Genomic DNA, 24,661 nt, shown 5'->3' on the forward strand with positions numbered 1-24,661 from the left:
ACAATCAGGCCTGTATATCCATGGCAGAGTCTGAACAATTTAAGTCTAGGACAAAACATGTGGACATAAAATATAGACATGTTAGGGACAAGTGGCACAAGGATTAATGAAACTTGTCAAGCCAGAACATTGCTGACATAATGACAAAACCCATCAGCTTCGAAAGACACAAAGAAATAGTTGAAAAGTTGGGATTAGTGAAGCTAACTGTATAAACACTTCGCACATGCTCTGGTACAAGTTTTTTCCTAAACAGAATTAAGAAGGGGTGTTAGGTTCCTTTAATTGCTATTAAGGAAAATCTGTTGCACTTGCTTCTCTTCTCTTGCACCTGCAGGTCTTGTGATTACTGTTCAAAGGTCACTGACCTGGCAACTGTGTTCATTCTTGGGTCTATTAAGAGGGGCTGTACACTGGCACTTTGCATTGCTGCAAGGAAGCTCTGCCAGTTTGACACTGAACTCTGTGCTGTATGTATGCTGTGAGTTGTGCTTCCTTTGCATTTGAAGCCTGCACCTTCTGCTAGGGATCTAGGGGAAGCCTGCATATAGTGTATGAAATGAAACTGCCTTAATACTTTGGACCTGTCAGTAAAGGACTGAACTGACTGAAAAGTTGGAGTCTGACTGAATTTCTTCCAGCTCAAAACTGCACGGTCACGAACCTACACGCTTGGAGGGCTGCACATGTTTGGCACATGCCAGCACTGGGATGGTACCCAGTGGCTCCATGCGTTCTTCTGCATAGGCTCAGTTCAGAAGGGACAGAAGACCCTGATCTGCAAGGGATGGCCATCCACACAAGGTCAGCACGCGGTCAGGGCGTAGGTGGTCTGTTTAAATTTTTATGCCATTGGCCAACCAACACTAATTAGACCCGGGAACAATTATTCTCAAATACATCAAGTGGGAGTCAATTCTGGATGTGCTTAATTCGAAGCCAGTACACAATTGCCCAAACAGCTGGAGATGAGTTCACTGGTCATTTTATTAATTTTCAGGACGGCAATATGAACGAGGAGTTAACATGATGAGGTTCAGATTCAAATCCAGCGTGAGTGCTTCATTATTTTCAGTATTGTTAGGGTGTGCCTCCAAGTAGACTGCCTCTTGGGAACGAAATTCATGCAAGAAGACTTCCTTCACCTTTGTATTCTCCTCACTGCAATTTACCTCCAGCAGGGGCTCTTGGGGCTGACAGTAGACCCTGAGGATCAGTTCGTGCGGAGCCCTGGGCAGGGTGATGGTTCCCTCCAAAGAGAACAGGTAGAGGCCATCGCAGTGGATTGGGATGGAGCGGTTTAGAACATTTATTTCCATTGTGCCATCCCTCTTTTTAATACCAATCGCTTTCTTATAGGCAATGGACTCATCTGAAATGCAAGAAAACACAGGAAAAGCCACAAATGTGTTAGTCCCTAACCTACTAGTTTCTCTTACGAGAAAAGAAAATTGGAGGTGGATTGTAAAAGCAAGAGAACAGAAAATCTATAAAAGAAGGTAAAGAAGCAAGGGTCTTTGCCGAAGCTTTTGCATGAAGTAGGGCTTGTCCCTAAGCATACTGGGTGGGGCTGGCTCAAGACATTTGGGCATCTGAAGCCAACCACAAAATGGTGCCTCTAACCCACTTTTGATAGGTGGCGGGGATGTGTGTCTGTTTCCAAGGTGCTCAATCTCACTGTCCCTTAAGACCCTTGTTCTGCTAGTGGCTGTACAAAGCACAAGGATCTGGCAACACAACAGAGAAAGCGAACTTCTAGGAGCTGCCCTCATTGAAAGGACGAAACTAGAATCATTGAAAGGAGTTGAACTCGCTCTCATCTTCAAAAAAGTATGCAAGTTCCCGACTCTCCACCTAATCTGTTTCTCATCTCTTTGGGGCCACGGGTCTTAACCAACAAGCATTTTCCCTACTGGTTGTTACCTGCCATTGCTGTTTGCATTTCCAGACTCCTCAATTTTACACACAAACTCTGTCAGCACCTGACATTTCAGCACTTGAAATTTCAGATCTCTGTCAAGAAAATGGTTGCCTCACTTAGGCCTCTGGGTAAAAACTGGCCAGTGTGGTGTAGTGGTTAAGAGCGGTAGACTCGTAATCTGGGGAACCAGGTTCGCATCTCCGCTCCTCCACATGCAGCTGCTGGGTGACCTTGGGCTAGTCCCACTTCTCTGAAGTCTCTCAGCCCCACTCACCTCACAGAGTGTTTGTTGTGGGGGAGTTACAGATAGGTAGCCGTGTTGGTCTGCCATAGTCAAAATAAAAAAAATCCTTCCAGTAGCAGGGGGGGAGGAAGGGAAAGGAGAATGTGAGCCGCTTTGAGACTCCTTCGGGTAGTGATAAAGCGGGATATCAAATCCAAACTCTTCTGTCAGAAGTTACCATATGTCTCAGCTCCAATCCCAGCTGGCATTTCCCTCCTGCCTCCTCCAACCTGTCCCCTGACCTCTTTCTCCATGCTTGTCGTTTTTCTCAGGGTGATCTAAAGGGGACAGGAGTCATTTCTCCGCTCTGCCCCATTTTGGAAGGATTCTAAAGTTCCTAGGCTGTGCTGGAATCTCACACAAGGCTGGGCTCAGGGCAGCCTAAGAAAGCAGGCCTACCTTTGTGGATAAAATGCAGTCTGCTAACATTCAAAATTTGAGAGCTTGGCTCTTCAAGCCCTAACCCCAGATTCTTGAGTCACAGGGAACTTCAGGGAACTCAGCTGCTCCTTCCCTGCACTTAGCCCCCCTTCCTTGAATCCTTGAGTTTCTCTCTGTCCCACCATTTTCCAAATCTTGCTGTTCTTTCTACCTTTCTGTCCTAATCACAGCATTTGCATTCCATTTCTCCCTGTTGCTCCTGAACCTCCACTGCGCCTGCTGAACCCCTTGCACACACACACCCAATCCTGATAGAACAACAGTAATATTTTTCACTTCCATCTATCTCTACCTCTGTCTTAGAAACAAGAGAGTTTAAGCTGTTGGTCCAGGCAGATTGTTATTTTTGAACTACCTGCACCAAATATATTCAAACTAACCATTTTTGTTCTCTGTAGCCTTTTTGTGTGTTTGTTACCCACCATTTGCTTAAATGCTTTTTATTCTTCTGTATGTTTTGGAAACACTTTGTATACATCTTTTGCTGCTACAATTCTGTCTAAATCTGGGGGCTTCACCTCAGCTTCTCATCTTGTGTTCAGTTCTCCACATTTCTGCATCAGTTTGTGAGTATTATTTTTTAAAGTCCTCATGAAAGTTCATCAGCATTCAAATGCACGTTTCTTTTGCCCGATACACATTTTTTGCGAGCCATTTCCCTTGACATAATATATTTTATATATTTATTTCCTAAATGTGCATTTTTAATTCACACATTCATCTAATATACAAATTTTTGTACATATTATTTGGTCAGAGAGCCAGTTTAGCAGAATACAGTGGTACCTTGGGTTAAGAACTTAATTTGTTCTGGAGGGCTGTTCTTAACCTGAAACTGTTCTTAACGTGAAGCACCACTTTAGCTAATGGGGCCTCCTGCTGCCACTGTGCCGCCACCGCACAATTTCTGTTCTCATCCTGAAGCAAAATTCTTAACCCAAGGTAATATTTCTGGGTTAGTGGCGTCTGTAACCTGAAGCGTATGTAACCCAAGGTACCACTGTATCTGTTTTTTGGTCCACATATTGTTGGAGAAAGTGCAAATTCGGTAGGCTTCTGTTAAATGTCTTACTGATCTCCCCACCCCTGCGCATCCTTGGCTCCACCCAGAACACCTGCCATTAGCTGAACCAAAAGCTTTCCTCCTCCTGAAGGCTGCCAAGCGCAGCTTCAACGTGACTTTCATTCTACCTCTTATCTCTGCCCTGCTCAGGTATCAGGCTGTTTGCAGTAAAAGGGAATAGAGAAGAAACCAGTAGGAATTATTCTCCAACTGTTTCAACCTAAATTCATTCTCCTGCCTCTTTCACTGGAACAAGGTGGGAGGGAAGGAACAGGCAAACCCGAGTAGGAGAGGGTGAAGATGGTTCTTCTCTTCCTGGTAAAGCCCATCTAGATCATTTTCCTGCCTGGATGTTCACTAGAGGAGCAAATGCAGAGCCCGGGAGAGAGTGTTCTTCTCCCTCATGCAGCCTGGTCAGAGAATATTCATTGCTGCTTCAGTTCCCTCTGGGCAAATTGGGTTGGAGGGAAGTCAAGATTGGAAGCATCAACTGGTCATGGGGGAGGAGAGAACAGTGCAACCCACCTCAAGCCTATGGAATAGGGCGAAGGAGAAGGAGAAGGAGGAGGAGAAGAAGGAGAACTCACACTTGATGTAGATCCATTGTGCCTGTGGGTCTGGACTCTGAAACACAACAAAACATGAGGTTATGAAAGGTGCCTACAAGCTCCAGATGGAAATGCAGACATGATGGGACACCAGGGAACCAACGTTATGGGGCCTTTTGCATGGGAAGTTTTAAGAGGTCTCAACTGCAGTCCTTTAGTACAACTATTTCCTGCAAGCTACAGAACTCCAGAGCACTGCCTGTGCAGATCCACTGCAGGTGCAACTCCTAGGGGCTAAGGTCCCTTCACCCCCCCCAAAAAAAACTATATGAGGATGCTGGGGCCCCCTAAAGTTGATGAAAGTTGCCATTCAAATGGTGTGCATGCACTGCATCATGTGAGCAGGGTGGGGCTTATCTGCCCCCCCCCGGTAATATTTTATCCAAGTTGGCACCCCAATTCACTGCCTCCCCCCCCCCCCCGAGAGATGCTGGGAACATTGGCCTCTTCAGAGGCAGTGCACAGCACTGGGAGAGTGGAGTGCTACTAGAGAGTAAAACCTCTGTGGGCTGCAAGGTATCCACTTCTGTGTGTTTGTGTTCAGAGGCAGAACGGGGAAAGCTGAGCTCTTAGTAAACACCAGAGGGGTCAAGAAGGATGGCCACAGGATAGTTAATATTTTGCAGGCTTGGGGATTAGAGCAGTTGGCGGCATCTCATGCATAGCACACACCCCCCCCCCCCAGCACAAGCCTGTACAGTAACTTCACTTTGAAGACATCACATATACAGTAGCTCCAAAATAGCCATGTTGCTATCCAGTATTATTTCCTGCCTTTGTTTTAGTTATATAACTGGATTCACATGCCCATAACATAGACTGCGGTATTATTAAAATTTTCTCTCTCCCTGTGTGTGTGTGTGTATGTGTATGTAATATATATCTGTCATATGTCTGATGAAATGAGTTTTAGACTGAAACAGTTTATACTACAATAGATCTGTTAGGTTGTGTCTAAGGAACTCATATTTGGAGTAGAACCATTGAAATCACTTGACTAGTCATTTAGTTGAGTAGAATCTATTGGAGCTGTATCCTCCTGGAAGCACATGACAGAACCATGAGACAGGTGTAAAATATACTCAAGCAAGAGTTTTATTTAGAATCATAGAATCCTAGAGTTGGAAGAGACCACAAGGGCCATCGAGTCCAACCCCCTGCCAAGCAGGAAACACCATCAGAGCACTCCTGACATATGGTTGTCAAGCCTCTGCTTAAAGACCTCCAAAGAAGGAGACTCCACCACACTCCTTGGCAGCAAATTCCACTGTCAAACAGCTCTTACTGTCAGGAAGTTCTTCCTAATGTTTAGGTGGAATCTTCTTTCTTGTAGTTTGGATCCATTGCTCCGTGTCCACTTCTCTGGAGCAACCTTACAAACATATTTACAACCTTACAAACGCAAAGCATGTGGGTGTTCTCTTTTGAAGGCAAATTCAAACTGCAACTTCTCCTCCTTTTGTAGTCATCACCAGCTGAACCTAATCAGCCTAGAAAACCACACCCAGAACTCACAGAAACAGTTCTTAAAGTTACAATCATCTTTCCTGTTTCTTTGCAAAATGACTCCTAACAGAACCCTTACAGCACAACCCTAACCATGTCTACTCAGGATTTAATCCTTTTGAATTCAGCGGGGCTTCCTCCCAAGTAAGCAGGGTTAGGATTTTAGTCTTTAAGTTAAAGGTAAAGGTAAAGGGACCCCTGACCATTAGGTCCAGTCGTGGCCGACTCTGGGGTTGCGGCGCTCATCTCGCTTTATTGGCTGAGGGAGCAGGCGTACAGCTTCCGGATCATGTGGCCAGCATGATTAAGCCGCTTCTGGTAAACCAGAGCAGCGCACGGAAACACCGTTTACCTTCCCGCTGGAGGGGTACCTACTTGCACTTTGACGTGCTTTCGAACTTCTAGGTTGGCAGGAGCAGGGACCGAGCAACAGGAGCTCACCCCATCACGGGGATTCAAACCGCCAACCTTCTGATCGGCAAGTCCTAGGCTCTGTGGTTTAACCCACAGCGCCACCCGCATCCCTTAAGTGAGCATAAGGCTATTATTTAGACTGCAGCAGACTGGCACAGTCCCCCAAGTACAGTTTTCCAACTGTACTTCCAAGCATAAAGAGCAGCAACATCTTCCCTGGTTCTTTCTGTTAGAAGACACCTCCAGAAGGCTCTGGCACCCATTATGAATTTAAATATTAGACAAACACATTTGATTTAGATCAGGCATCCCCAACCTACCACCCTCCAGACGTTTAGGCCTACAACTTCCATGATCCCTAGCTAACAGGACCAGTGGTCAGGGATGATGGGAATTGTAGTCCAAAACATCTGGAGGGCTGAAGGTTGGGGATGCCCAATTTAGATGTTTTTAATATAAAAAGATCCCTAATGTTCTGAACCAATTACAAAGATGATTACAATTTCACAGCTTAAAAAAAAGAGCAAAGGACCAGGGTTTTCCCCTAAACAGCCCCCAAACGGCCAGTGCACTTTGGCATCTGCCTAGAGAGCTCTTGACATTTGTAAATGGGCCTCTTACTAGGGAAGAGGTGGGAGCAAGCGCTGGTCTCCCTTAGTCTGTAGGTGGTGCATGCAGCTGCTAGAGAGTTCTTGTGATCGTGATGCCTGGGGGTTTGGTTACCACTCTGTGTCCTCCTGCTCAACCGCATATGGTGGTGGCAGATGCTCTTTGTGTTCTGCAAGCAACCGAACATACAGGTAGGTTGGAATGTTGTGGAAGTATCTAGAGGCAGAGAAAACCAGCCTTTATTTTGAATCCAAATGAAGGCAGAATTATGGTGGGAGGAAGGATTTTAGGCATCATTTTTAAGCTTGCTTTCATTTGCACGGTCCTGGTTTCAGATGTCATTCACAGTGGGACTAATTAGGCTTAGTATATGTACAGAAAGCAAACCAACTATGGATGGTGGTTACAGTATTCAAAAGGCAAAGCAGACACCTTCACAGCAACCTTGCAACCTTCTCGAGGACATTCCCACTTGGTATAGCTAGCATGCAATAACAGAGTGTCTCCAATCCCCGTTTCATCTTTTCTTCTTAAAACTATTGATAAATCCATGATGACAGTTTGTTTGCTCATTCCAACGATCTATATACTGTTTGCCACCATAATTTCTAAACCATGCACAGTAAGCTTACAAAAAACATCCACCAGACATACAATGTTTTATCTTGAATTTTCATTCACTGGATACTCAAATGAAAAAGAATTTTAATAGATAGACAAGAATGAGAACTCGGTTATCAACTTTAAGACAGATTGTTGAGTTGCAAATGAAAATTATTCCAACCTGTTTGTACTTATTTCAGGTTCTCCCTATCCCCCTTCCTCTGATCACTGTGGCAAAAGCCAATAAAAGATTTGTTTTTCCAAGGTAAAATACTGTGATTATCCTTGAAGTTGTAGTATAGAAAATATGGGCCTGAGAGGCCTGACCACGGGTGGCTGCACTTTCATCAGGTAACATGTCTTCTGTTGGATCCCCATACCTGAGCACAGGCTACTAGAACTAGACCTCTTACAGAAACTGAGGTTCTGTTCCTTGGTATGGGGTGTGGTAAAGGTTTGGTTGCAGCTTTGTGTAAGGAACTAATAAGCAACACACAGGTTTGATATTGGGCATCAGCGTTGTTTAGGAGGGAGATAGAGGAGAGAATATAGGTGATGATGGAATATGGCATGATCTGATCAGTCAGTGAAACCAATCTTGACCCATACAAGAGAAACCATGCTTTAATTGTATCATGGGTGGTACAAGACCCCAATGCAAACTATGGGCTATATCTGCCTCATATAACCAACATGCTTAGCTCTAGTTAATGCGTGGAGGGGTTAAGGCCATAGCGTAAGCTTAGTTAGGTCACACACCTTCACCTTGGGAAGAAGGGTTACCAAAGCCTTTGCTCTTTTTCCTTTCCTTCATGTGAACCAACTAGTAAAGATGTCTAAGCTGGATGCTCCAAGCATAGACCATGTGGCTTTAGCAACATTTTTCTAAATGTTTAGAAACATTTTTTAAACTAAGTTGTACTGCCTGTCTTTTCTTGCTGCTGTACGGAAAAGCACATGCATTTGACCTTTGAAGAGTTTGCAAGTAAACCATTTTTACTTGCTATGCTAAGGGGACGTGGGCAACTTTGGAAGAAAGCTAGGAGGAGGGATTTTAGAAGTCTAACAGCCTATATTTCCATGCTCTACTTCGATGCATATTTTGTGATTTTAAATCTCTGCTAGGGCTCTCTTGCCAGAGTACCAGGCACCCAGGAATTCTCTTTTTATACCTATTATTTTCCTTGCCAACCAGCACAAATGTTACAGATAGCATCTAACATGCTCCCCAACTGCTGGTGAGGCTGCTGGGGGAGCATACTTCCAAGTCTGGTGGGAGTACCTGCAGGTCATTTGACAAGGTGCCCCATGATATTCTTGTAAAGAAGCTGGTAAAATGTGGTCTTGACTATGCTACCACTCAGTGGATTTGTAACTGGCTGACTGACCGAACCCAAAGGGTGCTCATCAATGGTTCCTCTTCATCCTGGAGAAGAGTGACTAGTGGGGTGCCACAGGGTTCTGTCTTGGGCCCGGTCTTATTCAACATCTTTATCAACGACTTGGATGATGGACTCAAGGGCATCCTGATCAAATTTGCAGATGACACCAAACTGGGAGGGGTGGCTAACCCCCCAGAGGACAGGATCACACTTCAAAACGACCTTGACAGATTAGAGAACTGGGCCAAAACAAACAAGATGAATTTGAACAGGGAGAAATGTAAAGTATTGCACTTGGGCAAAAAAAATGAGAGGCACAAATACAAGATGGGGGACACCTGGCTTGAGAGCAGTACATGTGAAAAGGATCTAGGAGTCTTGGTTGACCACAAACTTGACATGAGCCAACAGGGTGACGCGGCAGCTAAAAAAGCCAATGCAATTCTGGGCTGCATCAATAGGAGTATAGCATCTAGATCAAGGGAAGTAATAGTGCCACTGTATTCTGCTCTGGTCAGACCTCACCTGGAGTACTGTGTCCAGTTCTGGACACCACAGTTCAAGAAGGACACTGACAAACTGGAACGTGTCCAGAGGAGGGCAACCAAAATGGTCAAAGGCCTGGAAACGATGCCTTATGAGGAACGGCTAAGGGAGCTGGGCATGTTTAGCCTGGAGAAGAGGAGGTTAAGGGGTGATATGATAGCCATGTTCAAATATATAAAAAGATGTCACATAGAGGAGGGAGAAAGGTTGTTTTCTGCTGCTCCAGAGAAGCGGACACGGAGCAATGGATCCAAACTACAAGAAGGAAGATTCCACCTAAACCTTAGGAAGAACTTCCTGACAGTAAGAGCTGTTCGACATTGGAATTTGCTGCCAAGGAGTGTGGTGGAGTCTCCTTCTTTGGAGGTCTTTAAGCAGAGGCTTGACAACCATATGTCAGGAGTGCTCTGATGGTGTTTCCTGCTTGGCAGGGGGTTGGACACGATGGCCCTTGTGGTCTCTTCCAACTCTATGATTCTATGATTCTATGATTCTAGGTCCATACATTTTGGTCTCTGGTTTTTAATGAAATTGCAGCAATTAACAGTGCATGTTCCCTGGGATACTCAAGAGTACGCAGCACCAGCACTGTTTTTTTCAAATGTTTACTGTAACAACTTCATGTTGAGTTCCGGCACCTTTTTTTTAAAAAAAAGCACTGGCAATTCCTAAGGAGTTGATTCAATTCTCCCCTCTGGCTGCCTCCACTGGAGAGGCAGGGAGGAGGGGCTGTAGTTTCCAGGTTCTGGCGAGACCTTGTGGAGCTTTTGTGAGATCTCGCCGGAAGCCACAGCCACACAACCCTGGCAAGTGACCCTTGGGCAGCAGCGCTGGGGAGTGCGGGGGCACCTTCCCGTTTCACCTCAGATGGCAAAATGGGCCACCCCTGCATGCGGGACCACATACAGTAACTGGCTGAAGACCTCTGTCCTTAAAAGTATATTGAAGCCAAGTTCTTAAGGGTCTTGTAAAATAATACAAGAACCTTGAACTTGACCCAGAAGCATTTGGGCAGCATGGGCAAGCTTCCAGGGACTTAGGTGCTGTCTGTCTCCACCACCCGTCCAGCCTCAGCATTCTGCGCCAGTGGGAGCTTCCAGATCAGGCACAAAGGCAGCCCCACATCAAGGGGATGGAGCAATTCCTCTGACAGGAAAGGTTGCAGGCATCTGGGACTTTTTAGTTTAGAGAAAAGGCAAGTAAGAGGCGACAAGACAGAAGTTTATAAAATTAAACACGGTAAGGAGAGTGGATAGAGAAAAGCTTTTCTTCCTCTCATACACATCCAGTGAAGCTGAATGTTGGACTATTTTGGACTCTGCTGGTCGTGTGCTCATGTCCCAGGAGGATATGGGTCACATCAACGTGACGGGAGACCGGAGTGATAAATCTCGGGTGACGCTGCATTGGGGGAAGGCACAAGGCCTCAGGGGTATCTCCCAACAGGTTCCCCATCTAATTAGAACTCCAGAATGTTGCTTTGATGAGTTTATTCCTTATGAGTTTACTCTAAGAAGCACTTTTGGTTAAGGAACTTTCTTAGCACATCAAAAGGCTAGTATTCATGAATTAGCAACAAAGTTCCCCACAATAAATCTAGAGCAGTGGTTCCCAATCTTTTTGGGCCATGCCCCACCTAAGCATCTCTAAAAACCTGACCCCCCCCCCCCGGTGACATATAATTTTTATTATTCAAAACCCCCTACTCACGTGGAGGAAGCCTAAAAGGCCATTAACTTGGTCTAACTCATTCTTGAATTGCCAACATTTTAAATAAAATTTAAATAACCACATGCTTAGTTTAAAACTAAATATTAAGGCATGATTTGACCTGTTTGATAAAAGCAAAATATAGTACAGTTTACTGGTTCCAAATGGACAGCTGTATTCCTCTACCAGAGGAGTTTATCATAGGAGGGAACTAATTAGCCAGTAGTTCAACCCCACTTCTGTTGACAAAACCCACACACTAGAATTAAAAAGAACAAAAACTGCAAAGCTAAGACAGATGATCTTATTTCTTGGACCAGCCCATCATCATGCATCAGATTGTTACCTTTCTCTCATGGACCTTTATTTTGTTCCATGTATGGTTGCAGGTCTATCCATCAGGGTAGATCAGATATATTTTCCTCTCCAATCTGACCATTACATCAATTACAGGTTGATGAAGAAGTAGTGAAACGTTTGAGTGGATACAGTGTTAAACACTAGGCTGATTTAGAATGTGTCTCAATATGTATAAAAATTTTAGCTACATTTTAAAAAATTAAGTCAGAGTTTGAAAGGCTGCTATTCCAAGACCGATTAAAATGGCTGAAATGAAACTTCCTGAGCCAAAAATAGTCAGGACTACTCTTAAATAACTTCACTGAGAGGAAAATAATTAGTGTGGTGTAATGCTGCTGTGACAGCAGAAACCACTATTGTAAATTCATTGCACTAGCATTTTGTGAAAAATTTTCCCCAGCACAGAAATAGTATCCTAAGCACATTTCAACTGGCATGGAGTTCACAAGCAGGGCAAACTGGACTCTCAAAGGATGTCAACATGCTAAGGTCCAACCGCCCCCTCATTGCAACTGTCTTTATTTTAGTATTTCCTGTTCTCCACAAACACTAATAAATAACAGCGATAAAGCCCCCTTTGCCCCAGCCTCTATGTTCAGAACTAGAAATTGGTTGTCCCCCCCCCCCAAGGTGCTTAGCAGTCCCTGGATGATCAGAACTATCACTTATTCGGGTCTCACTCCCACCCGTCTCCACCTCTCTTCACTTTTATTCCCTGTGCTCTTCTAATCTGTGTGTGGCAAACCCAGCCCCACTTCTGCAGGCAAGTACATTTACAAATCTGGACCTCCCTTGTTGAATCTGGCCAAAATAAAAATGTGAGGTTTACTTGTGTTATTTTCCAGTGCTGGTATTTATCACTAAATTTTGGGAATGAGGGTGGCATTGCACTTTTTATTTAATGAACTTGGTAAGGTTTTTAAAAATAATTTACTGGCAAATTGCAGGGGATTGGACTAGAAGACCCATGGGGTCCCTGCCAACTCTACAATTCTATGGTTCTAAGACTTATTTTCCAATTGTTTCAGTGTGCCTTGATAAAGCCTAGCATTTTCTAACAAAATATAAACATGAGAATGGAATTTTAAAATTGTCCTTAAGATTGCCAAGCTTTGAGATTATCAGCCAATTTCAAAAATAAGTGGTATGAGATTTTTTACATTTACTAGTTACAAATTCTGAGATTTACCAACAAATGATGAAAACTAGGACAAAGTTTATCATTAGCCAAAGGCACTTGGCGATTTTTGAGGTATACTAATAACTGTTGAACACCAAGTGGAAATGATCGTTACGTGCTCCTAGTATTTAAAACCACCCGTTTCTAACAACAGTTGATGTGAGAAATGGCTGTAATATTTCTCTCTTAAGGAAGCAAAGCAATAAACCTGTCCTACATTGTTGGAGAATCTTGTGATTAAGGAGGGAAACAGTGTGGCTAAATCTGAGTCAGAGGAAGAGCTCAAATAACCTGCCATTTACATTGTAACTTCTGCAAAGATAGATTTGCACATACCCTAACTCCACAGAAGCCCGCAGCTTTTTGTATGTGTTCCTTAGCATACATGCAGATGAACAGACCAAGGGACCATTTTAATAGCAGGCTTTCCAATACCAATCATGTGGTTTTAAAAGAGCCCTATTATATGAAAGCAACTTTATTATATGAAAAGTGTGTGCCTTTTTGATTCAGGAGAGCCTAAACATAAACAAAATCTGTGGACTTCAGGATGGGAAAGCCTCGTCTGTGTGAATCTGTCAGGAGAGTCATACCTGTAAGGTTCTTTTGCAGACTTACCCTAAGGTAGCACAAGCCAATACAGATCAGGCAGGCAAGCAAGACCACCAGCTGTACAGCCATGGTCCCAAGCTGCATCCAGATTTGTCTGCTTCTTTTCCTGTCCTCCTCACATTTCTCAGCAGGTGCTTCTTCCAGTTTTCTGGCCTCCATCTCCACTTGTTCCTCCATGTGCAAAGCACAAAGGAAGAAAATCAACACTGAAGCCAGAGAGCTGTGAATTCCCAGGGACAGCTATTAAATAGCATTAAGAGATCATTTTAAGCCTTATATGCAAACAGAGGCGGGGAACTTCTTTATGACTAATATGAAATTTCCCTTGAATCTCACTCTCTCTCCTTCTGTGGGTGATTGTGGTGGTTGATATTTAAGATATCCCAATTCATTTTTAATAGACATTTAAGCTGATCCCCAGAGATTTATGGATCTCTGTTTTCCTGGCTGTGCCTCCCAAACGTGGAGCAAATATGTTGCTCAAAGGCCTGTCTGACCCCCTTTCTGAGTGTCTGGGTCAGAAGATGGACAAGGCAAATGTCACTCAGTGAACACAGTGCAACACAGTAAGCTAGAAATAGAAGGGTTACAAATAAAATAAATAAAAGCAAAGTTTAGCTGGCATAGCTCAGTTGGTCTTAATCTCAGGGTTGTGAAATTGAGCCCATTAGGCAAAAGATCCCTACACTGCAGGGGGTTGGACTAGATGACCCTCATGGTCCTTTCCAACTCTACTATTCTATGGTTCTAAATAAAAGATACTAGGCCAGCCCCTGGTATTAACCGGGTCTCTTTAGTACTGCCTCTTACTCCTGAAACCATACCCTCTTTGGCTTCTCCCTTTCCTCCTCTAATCATGCATGCTCCCTCTAACCTTTACCCCTTAAATTCAAACAAGTTCTATAGCTGTGTACACACCATGCACTTATAGTGTATACCCCCCAAAAGAATGGGAATTGTAGTTTGCTAACAGTGCTGGGAACTGTAGCTCTGTGGGGTATAAACTACAATTCCCATATTCTCATGAGAGCATAAACCTCCAGCAAGGCCAAATTCTTCAAATAGAGGAGGTTATTTTTCATTTTTAAATGCCTTCAACAGTTTGAATTTTTTTCAATCAGAACAAGGTACCATTCTCATGTGGTTGTTTTATTTTAAAAAGTAATCTGTCCTAGTCCCATGAACACAGGGCAAGTAACATAACATTGTTGTTGTTTAGTCGTGTCCGACTCTTCGTGACCCCATGGACCAGAGCATGCCGGGCACTCCTGTCTTCCACTGCCTCCCACAGTTTGGTCAAACTCATGTTGGTAGCTTCGAGAACACTGTCCAACCATCTCGTCCTCTGTTGTCCCCTTCTCCTTGTGCCCTCAATATTTCCCAGCATCAGGGTCTTTTCCAGGAGGTCTTCTCTTCTCAGGAGGTGGCCAAAGTCTTGGAGCCTCAGCTTCTGGATCTGTCTTTCCAGAGAGCACTCAGGGCTGATTTCCTTCAGAATGGATAGGTTTGATCTTCTTGCCGTCCATGGGACTCTCAAGAGTCTGCTCCAGCCCCATAATTCAAAAGCATCAATTCTTCGGCAATCAGCCTTCTTTATGGTCCAGCCAGCCACTCCAGTATCCCTGCCAAAAAAACTCCATGGCAAAAACAACAGGCATATAAAACATAACATTACCTTTGATATAATCTAATAAGCAAGGAAGCATTTTGCTCACTTCTGAAGTCAAATGAAAAGTTCTTATTTCCAGGAGAGTTCCCAAGATGCCCCCTTGTGGCTCAGATCTATTTATTGACGGGTACAGCTTCAAGCCTGCCTTTTGCAGAAGGACTGTGCAATTAAAGCGGGTGAAAGTACTTGGCCATCATGACACATCAAATCCTTTTTAATGACCCTTTTGTGGTTGGGAAAGGGCAGGAAAATGCACTGAAAAGTGTAGGGCAAACAAATGATTAACAAGAAGATATATAAACACTGGGCAAGTAAATCAGGATGAATGCGCATTTTTGTATATCATGCCTACAAAAACCCCCTGAAACACTCAATAAAAACTAGACGCGGTCTAACTTCTGTATAAGTTTTATGCAAGCAAATCAGGGTGAAAGCTCATTAAATGAGGGGTAATGAGGGGACTGTTTATACAACAGAGTTCATTTAAAAGGAAATTGAAAGAAAAAAAGAAAAAAGAGATTTTAGATGAAATTATGGAAAGGGAGAAACAATTGTCAAAAAAAGCAAATAAAGAGTCAGCTAAGCAGGCAACTAGAATATTACAAACCCAATGATAGTTAATGATAGTTAAATGAAAAAAATAGCTGAAAGATAAAAAGAATGAAACAAAAGTACTTTGAACATGCCAATAAATCAGGAAAACTGCTAGCGTGGCAATTGAACAGAGAAACTCCATAAATAAAATTAATATAAATGGAAAGACTACAGACAAGATGAAGTCTACAGATGGAAAGACTACAGACAAGAGGAAATAAGAGCAGCATTTGTAAAATATTTCTCAGAACTGTACAAGGAAAGGAAAAAATCTGTAAAATAGATGCTGAAAAAGCCTTTGACAATGTGTCTTGGGAGTTCATGGAAAAAATTGCTTGAAGAAATTAATTTTGGACCTAAATTTTTAAATCAAAGCTACAAACATGAGTCTGACCAAACTGCGGGAGGCAGTGGAAGACAGGAGTGCCTGGCGTGCTCTGGTCCATGGGGTCACCAAGAGTCGGACACGACTAAACGACTAAACAACAACAACAAAATTTTTAAAAGGAATACAAGCAATATATTCATAACAAAATGCCAAGTTAATTGTAAATCAGGTGATAATGGATGAATGTAAGATACAAAAAGGAACTAAACAAGGATGCCCGCTATCACCGCTGTTGTTTATTCTGGTCCTGGAAGTACTTGCAAGAAATATAAGAGCAGATAAGGGTTGGCGCCATCGATAATGGCGGATTCCCTCTGAGTCTCTGAGGGACCAGCTCCACGGGATTGGGTCTGACCGCTGCGGCGAAGCGGGGGCCCTTTAAAAATCACAGGCGGGTGAAGCCTGTGAACGTGGGGACTCGGCGGGCACCTTTTGCGCCCCCCCCCAAGTTGCGAAGGGACCCTTCTAAGGGCTCCGGAGCGAGACGGGGTGAGCGGCGCGGTGCTGAGAGTCGACTGCTTCTTCCGCGGAGTGAAGCCGCATAGCCGTTATCGGAGAGCGCTGACTTTTTCCTGGGACAATTTGACTTTGAAAGCAACTACCCGTGAGTAGGATTAAATTGGATCTAAAGGGAAAAAACAAGTTAATTCGGCACCGAAGCGGGAAGGTATAAACAGGAAGTCTGCCTTCCTTTCTTGTAAATAGATCAAAGCAAAGAGACTGTAAGCGGAAACTCAGAAAGACGTTTGAAAAAAGACTTAAATCTTAACATCTGGAAAGCGATCTCCCCTCCGGATTGCAGGAGAGGAGGGGGGAAAGGTTTGAACTGTATTTATCTGCAAAAAAAGGGGAAAAGGAAGCTAAAATCCACCGCCTAAAACCTGGGAATGGACTGCCCCGAGATAAGGAATGCCGCTCTGTGGAAAGCCTATCGGTAAGCAGAGGCCTTTTGACAGCTAACTCTGCAAAAGAGATACAGTGTTTCTGAACTTCTCTTGGTTTTAAAGTAACTGATTAAGTGCAACTGAAACTGTTGTTTTTATGTGAATTGGGGGACTTATAAGGACTATTTTCTTTTTTTAAAGTTGCAAGCTTTGGCTGTTACTGTGTCCCCCTAGAGGAGGCTTGACATTGCTACAATAACAACTGGGCTAGAGGAATTTTCCATTCCAAAACAAATTCCAGCCGTGGGAACGACCTTGGATCCTCATGAGAGTGTTATGGCAGATGGAAGAGGAAAGTTAGAGTTGGCACAGGAAAAAAACTACTAGGTCTGGCAGACCCTATCGGACAGATACTGCGTTGCAGCGAAGGGCTTCAACATCTGGACCATCTGGAATACCAGGGGCTGCACCTCCACAGGTTAAACCAAAAGTTATGTTGTCCAAAGACGTTTTGGCACAGGCACTTGGAAAATTAATGAATCTTTGGAAAATTTAGCTAAACAAGTAGCTGAAACAAATAAACAAGTAGCTGAAGCATCAGTTAAAATTGACCAGAATACTACAAGCATCAATAATTTGGGACAGAAGGTGAATACCAACACAGAGTCTATTGAAAAATTACTACAGGAATCTGCTTCGACCCGAAAGATAGCTGAAGAAGCAAAAGATATAGCAATTGCTACTCAAGAGAAGATACCACCGGTATATAAGCAACTTGAGGACCACAGTTTGACATTGTCTATGATTGAATTGAAAGAGAAACAAAGAAATTTAAGAATCAGGGCTGTACCAGAACGTGAGAAAGACAATTTGGCTTACGCAGTTTTCTTACGCAGGAATTCGCAGATTTCTGGCAGCAGGATTTGGGGCAGGAAGAATTTAAGATAGTGAGTGAATTTAGACTTGGAAGAGGAGGAAGGAGGAACAAGGTGAGAGACTGCTTGATTACCCTTCGAACAAAAGAGGAGAGAGAGAAAATCTTGAATCTGCATTACCAAAAGACTTTGGAAATTTACAACTCAAGTGTGGAGATATTCAAGGACATTCCAAAACACCTTTTGGACTTAAGGCTCAACTACGGAGATCTGGTTGCCCTGCTGAGAAGAAACAGAATCATCTTTAGGTGGGAATTCCCTCAAGGCCTGTCCTTTAAATATAAAGGAAGAAAGATAAAAATAAGATCAGTCAATGACAAATATAGGTTTCTGAAGGATCACGGAGAAGATCTACAGAAAGAAGTGGAATCCGGAGAAGAGCCAAAAGCACTGGAAAAAGGAATACTAGATATAGCAAACTTATCTTTTGGATTGCATGGTCCAGAGAAAGAGACACCACTGACAGAACAAGAACAGACACTTGGCGCAGTTGGAGGTAAAGCGAAATAACCCCATCATGGCTCTGCAACTGTTAAGTTGGAATTGTAATGGTTTGAATTCTCCTCGGAAGAGAAAAAGTGTTTTTCATTTACTAAAAAAGGAACAATTGGACTTGATCTGTCTACAAGAAACACATGTAACAAGGTTACACAGGAAACTACTGATTAATAAGAGATTGGGACAGGAGTTTATCTCATCTGACAAAGTTAAAAAAAGAGGAGTTGTGATATATGCAAAGGAGACACTATCACCGAAATTAATTTTTAAAGATGACCAAGGAAGATTTTTGGCAATTGAAATTCAAGTTCAAGGAGAGAAATTTTTGATAGTAGGAATTTATGCACCGAATGAGGGGAAATCTGAATTCTTTAAAAAGCTGCATGAGACCTTATTGGATTATTTGGATTACAATCAGATTTTGATGGGGGATATGAATGGAGTAGTGTTTTTAACTGTGTATTGACAAAATGTACTTTTTTCTGACTGACGGTCGAATAAAAAAAGGATGATGGATGATGAATGGAGTAGTATCTACAAACATGGATAAGGCACAAAGACAGGTAGTTACCAAGGATGGTAGACTACCGAAAACATTTTTTGAGATGACAGATAATTTTGATTTAGTGGACACTGTTGCAGGCAGCTTTACCTGCAGCAATTGCATGTTGATTGCCCTCTTTAAAGACAAAGTCCAGCAACTGGAGGAATGTGTAGCTACACTCCAAAGAATTAGAGAGCTGGAGCTCTTCTTGGAAGCAACAGAGCACACCGTCTCCACCAAGGAGGTGACAGGGGACTCCCCTGAGAAGGAGGCTAGTTCACCAACACAGGAGCCAGATATATGGAGAAACGTGACTCAAAGAAGTAGGAGGCCCAGGGTTCGCTCTGATTGTTTAGAAATACACAATCGCTTTGAGGTCCTCTCCCCTAGCATGGAAGACGAAGAGCAGACTCCATTTGAGGATCTCTCCCTCATTACAGTCGATCAGGTATATGAAGACGAGCAGCAAAGTCAGTCCTCAGGGAATGTGCAGGTGACCTTGGAACGGACAGCTCACGGAAGGACCCCGAACAAACCTAAGAGGAGGCGTGTAGTGGTGATAGGGGATTCCCTACTGAGGGGAACAGAAGCAGTGATCTGTGGGCCTGACAAGATGTCTCGGGAAGTGTGCTGTCTCCCCGGGGCTAAGATCCAAGATGTAACTGAACGACTGCAAGGAATCATAAAACCCACTGACAAATACCCCTTCCTCTTGGTTCATGTGGGAACCAATGACACTGCAAGCAATAGCCTCCAGAAGATCAAAAGAGACTACGAGGCTCTGGGCAGGAAATTGAAGCAATTAAATGCACAAATTGTCATCTCATCTGTCCTCCCAGTTGAACGACGTGGCCCAGGAAGAGAGGGAAAAATAGTGGAAGTGAACAGCTGGCTTCGCAAATGGTGTAAACAGGAACGGTTTGGATTCTTAGATCACGGACTGCAGTTTCTTGAAGACGGACTTCTGGCAAGCGATGGGCTGCACCTCACAACGGTTGGGAGAAATGTTTTTGCCAAAAATCTCAGAAACCTCATCAGGAGGGCTTTAAACTGACTAATGTGGGGGAGGGAGACAGTGCTCCTGAAGGTAGGAGTCTATCAATTGATGAAGATGATCATCCAAATGTCATAGACCAAATGGAGCAAACAGCACGCAGACCTAGTGGTGGGAGGAAAAAATCCTTAAATAAGAGACACGGGGGAATGATTAATGGACTTCAATGTCTGTACACTAATGCGCAAAGCATGGGAAATAAACAAGATGAGCTTGAGCTCTTGGTACAGCAAACTAAATATGACATAATAGGCATCACTGAAACCTGGTGGGATAAGTCCCACGATTGGAATGTAATAATGGAGGGATACAATCTATTTCAGAGAAACAGACCAGACAAGAAAGGAGGAGGAGTGGCGTTATATGTCAGGGATGTGTATACCTGTGAAGAGATCCAAGATTTAGAACCTCAAAGCCAAAGTGAGAGCATTTGGGTCAAAATTAAGGGAGAGAAGAATAACAGTGACCTCATTGTGGAAGTTTACATAGATGATGCCTTCCTGGAACAGATGGCCAAGCATGGAAAAAGAAGGGAGATAGTAGTAATGGGGGACTTCAATTACCCGGACATTTGTTGGATGTCAAACTCAGCCAAGAGCATAAGGTCAAACAGATTCCTCACTGGCCTTGCAGACAACTTCATTGTCCAGAAAGTGGGAGAAGCAACAAGAGGAACAGCCATTTTAGATCTGGTTCTAACCAATGTGGATGACCTGGTTAGTGGGGTAGAAGTGGAAGGATCATTAGGCGCGAGTGATCATGCTCTTCTGAAGTTTACTATACAACGGAAAGGAGCAGCCAAGAATACTAGGACTCAATTTCTTGACTTTAAGAAAGCCGACTTCATAAAACTTAGGGAAGTGCTGGGTGAGATCCCATGGACAGTAATACTAAAAGGAAAGGGAGTTCATGATGGCTGGGAGTTTGTTAAGAGGGAGATACTAAAAGCACAACGTCAGGCAATACCAATGAGATGGAAACATGGAAGGTGCCTAAAGAAGCCAGGGTGGCTATCTAAAGAACTTTTAACTGAGTTAAGATTAAAAAAGGATGTGTACCAAAAATGGAAAAGGGGGGAAACCACCAAAGAGGAATTCAAACAAATAGCCAGCACGTGTAGACACAAAGTCAGAAAAGCTAAAGCACAGAATGAACTCAGGCTTGCTAGAGAGGTTAAAAGCAACAAAAAAGGCTTTTATGGGTATGTCCGTAGCAAAAGGAAGAACAAAGAAACAGTGGGGTCACTCAGAGGAGAAGATGGTGAAATGCAAACAGGGGACACAGAAAGGGCTGAACTCCTCAATGCCTTCTTTGCCTCAGTCTTCTCCGATAAAGAAAACAATGCCCGACCTAAAGAATTTGGAGCAAATGATTCAGCAGAGGAAACACAGCCCAGAATAACTAAGGAGATAGTACAAGAATACTTGGCTAGTCTAGATGTATTCAAGTCTCCAGGGCCAGATGAACTGCATCCAAGAGTACTAAAAGAACTGGCAGATGTGATCTCAGAACCACTGGCAGTCATCTTTGAGAATTCCTGGAGAACAGGCAAAGTCCCGGCAGACTGGAGGAGGGGAAATGTTGTCCCTATTTTCAAAAAGGGGAAAAGAGAGGACCCAAATAATTACCGCCCAGTCAATCTGACATCAATACCAGGGAAGATTCTGGAGCAGATCATTAAGCAAACAGTCTGTGAGCACCTAGAAAGGAATGCTGTGATCACCAATAGTCAGCACGGATTTCTGAAAAATAAGTCATGTCAGACTAACCTGATCTCGTTTTTTGACAGAATTACAAGCCTGGTAGATGAAGGGAACGCAGTGGATGTAGCCTACCTTGATTTCAGCAAGGCATTTGACAAGGTGCCCCATGATATTCTTGTAAAGAAGCTGGTAAAATGCGGTCTTGACTATGCTACCACTCAGTGGATTTGTAACTGGCTGACTGACCGAACCCAAAGGGTGCTCATCAATGGTTCCTCTTCATCCTGGAGAAGAGTGACTAGTGGGGTGCCACAGGGTTCTGTCTTGGGCCCGGTCTTATTCAACATCTTTATCAACGACTTGGATGATGGACTCAAGGGCATCCTGATCAAATTTGCAGATGACACCAAACTGGGAGGGGTGGCTAACACCCCAGAGGACAGGATCACACTTCAAAATGACCTTGACAGATTAGAGAACTGGGCCAAAACAAACAAGATGAATTTTAACAGGGAGAAATGTAAAGTATTGCACTTGGGCAAAAAAAATGAGAGGCACAAATACAAGATGGGGGACACCTGGCTTGAGAGCAGTACATGTGAAAAGGATCTAGGAGTCTTGGTTGACCACAAACTTGACATGAGCCAACAGTGTGACGCGGCAGCTAAAAAAGCCAATGCAATTCTGGGCTGCATCAATAGGAGTATAGCATCTAGATCAAGGGAAGTAATAGTGCCACTATATTCTGCCCTGGTCAGACCTCACCTGGAGTACTGTGTCCAGTTCTGGGCACCACAGTTCAAGAAGGACACTGACAAACTGGAACGTGTCCAGAGGAGGGCAACCAAAATGGTCAAAGGCCTGGAAACGATGCCTTATGAGGAACGGCTAAGGGAGCTGGGCATGTTTAGCCTGGAGAAGAGGAGGTTAAGGGGTGATATGATAGCCATGTTCAAATATATAAAAGGATGTCACATAGAGGAGGGAGAAAGGTTGTTTTCTGCTGCTCCAGAGAAGCGGACACGGAGCAATGGATCCAAACTACAAGAAAGAAGATTCCACCTAAACATTAGGAAGAACTTCCTGACAGTAAGAGCTGTTCGACAGTGGAATTTGCTGCCAAGGAGTGTGGTGGAGTCTCCTTCTTTGGAGGTCTTTAAGCAGAGGCTTGACAACCATATGTCAGGAGTGCTCTGATGGTGTTTCCTGCTTGGCAGGGGGTTGGACTCGATGGCCCTTGTGGTCTCTTCCAGCTCTATGATTCTATGATTCTATGACTTGGAGAACAAAGAACCCCTTGGGAAGAGAGGGAACCTTCTTTTCTAAAGCTAAGATGACATGGACTAGAATTGACCAAATATGGGTAACTAGAGGAATGGCACCAAAGATAAAGAAAGTGGAAATCTGCCCAAAAACCTGCTCCGACCATAATGCGGTAAGGATGGAGTTGAAACTAACATCAACTGCCTCCTTCAGATGGAGGATGAATGACACCTTATTCAGAGATGATGAAGTGTATAAAAAGGCCCAAAAAACCTTGAGAGACTATTTTGAAATAAATATGAATACTAATGTAGAAAAAAGAGTAATCTGGGACGCAAGTAAAGCTGTCATGAGAGGGTTTCTGATACAACATAATGCAATAAAGAAGAGAAGTCAAAATGAGAAGAAAGATAAAATTTGGGGGAAAATAAAAGAAAGTGAAAAGAAATTGAGAGCAAAACCAAAGTCGCAGGAGATTTTGAGAGAAATAAAGTTATATCAAGTACAATATATGGAAATGATGAATCAGGAAATAGAATGGAAAATTAAACAAATGAGACAAAAAACATTTGAATCAGCTAACAAATGTGGGAAATTGCTGGCCTGGCAAATGAAAAAAAGACAAAAATTAAATACTATTACAAATTTAGAAGTGGAAGGAAAGAATATACATAACCCAACTGAGATTAGAAACTGTTTCCAGAGGTATTTTAAACAATTATATACACAAGGGCCACAGGAAGAAATGGATATAGACCGATTTCTGAAGACAAATGGATTACAAAAAATATCCCAAGAAAGTAAATTAATGTTGAACTATAAAATATCTGAACAGGAAGTAGAAGGTGCCATTCAAAACATGCAATTAGGCAAATCTCCAGGACCGGATGGGCTGACTTCTAGATATTATAGATCTTTGAAAGAGTGGCTATTGCAACCTCTAAAGGAAGTCTGCAATGAAATATTGGAAGGGAAAAGGGCACCAGAGTCTTGGAAAGAGGCGTACATTACACTTATACCGAAGACAGAGACTGAAAAGACTCAGCTTAAGAACTACCGCCCCATATCGTTACTTAATGTGGATTACAAAATTTTTGCAGACATTTTGGCCAAGAGATTGAAAAAAGTATTGATGGAAGAGATTCATAAAGACCAAGTGGGCTTTCTCCCGGGAAGACACTTGTCTGATAATTTGAGGAATATAATTGATAATTGAACTAGAAGTGAACATAAATACTAAAGCAGTTTTGATATTTGTGGACGCGGAGAAAGCTTTTGATAATATCTCCTGGAGTTTTATGAAGAAGAACCTACAGGGGATGGGGGTAGGCCAAGGTTTTGAAAATGGTATAAGTGCAATTTATTCAGAACAAAAGGCTAAACTAATTGTAAATAATGTGGTGACAGAAGAATTTAGGATAGAAAAAGGGACAAGACAAGGTTGCCCAATTTCCTCATTGCTTTTTATATTGGTCCTGGAGGTTCTGCTGAATATGATTAGAAGGGTTGGTTAAAGGTATACAGGTCGGAGCCAAACAGTACAAATTGAGAGCATTTGCAGATGACTTAGTATTGACGTTACAGGAGCCAGAATCTAGTACCAAAAGAGTTTTAGAACTGATTCAAGAATTTGGTCAAGTTGCAGGATTTAAGTTGAATAAGTTAAAGACCAAGGTTTTAGAGAAAAATTTAACACCAATAGAGAGAGAGAGGTTTCAGAATGAGACAGGTTTAACAGTGGTTAAGAAAGTTAAATATTTGGGGATCAACTTGACAGCAAAAAATGGGAACTTATTTATAGATAACTATGAAAAATGTTGGGCTGAAGTGAAAAAAGATTTAGAAATTTGGTCAAATTTGAAGCTTTCACTGCTGGGCCGTATTGCTGCGG

General features: G+C 43.1%; 2 protein-coding genes across 3 annotated transcripts in view; one reads left to right on the forward strand and one right to left on the reverse strand.

Moving 5' to 3' along the window:
- Positions 1-24,661, forward strand: part of FASLG (Fas ligand) — a 158,269-nt gene that overhangs the window by 99,954 nt on the left and 33,654 nt on the right. The gene's annotated exons all lie outside the window — the stretch shown is intronic.
- On the reverse strand, positions 970-15,685 carry TNFSF4 (TNF superfamily member 4). 2 transcript variants are annotated; one of them, XM_081012354.1, is made up of 4 exons: positions 13,245-15,684; positions 6,858-7,014; positions 4,296-4,332; positions 970-1,372 (listed from the first exon to the last, which is right to left on the reverse strand). In XM_081012354.1, the coding sequence occupies exons 1-4, from the start codon at positions 13,413-13,415 to the stop codon at positions 1,369-1,371; spliced, it is 369 nt and encodes a 122-aa protein (XP_080868480.1). In that variant the 5' UTR covers positions 13,416-15,684; the 3' UTR covers positions 970-1,368. The 2 variants fall into 2 exon arrangements, with proteins under 2 accessions (XP_080868480.1, XP_080868479.1); XM_081012353.1 differs by lacking the exon at positions 6,858-7,014 and having other exon boundaries at positions 13,245-15,685.

Source organism: Podarcis pityusensis (genome assembly GCF_964106645.2).
Source record: "Podarcis pityusensis genome assembly, chromosome: 6".
NCBI classification, from domain to species: Eukaryota; Metazoa; Chordata; class Lepidosauria; order Squamata; family Lacertidae; genus Podarcis; species Podarcis pityusensis.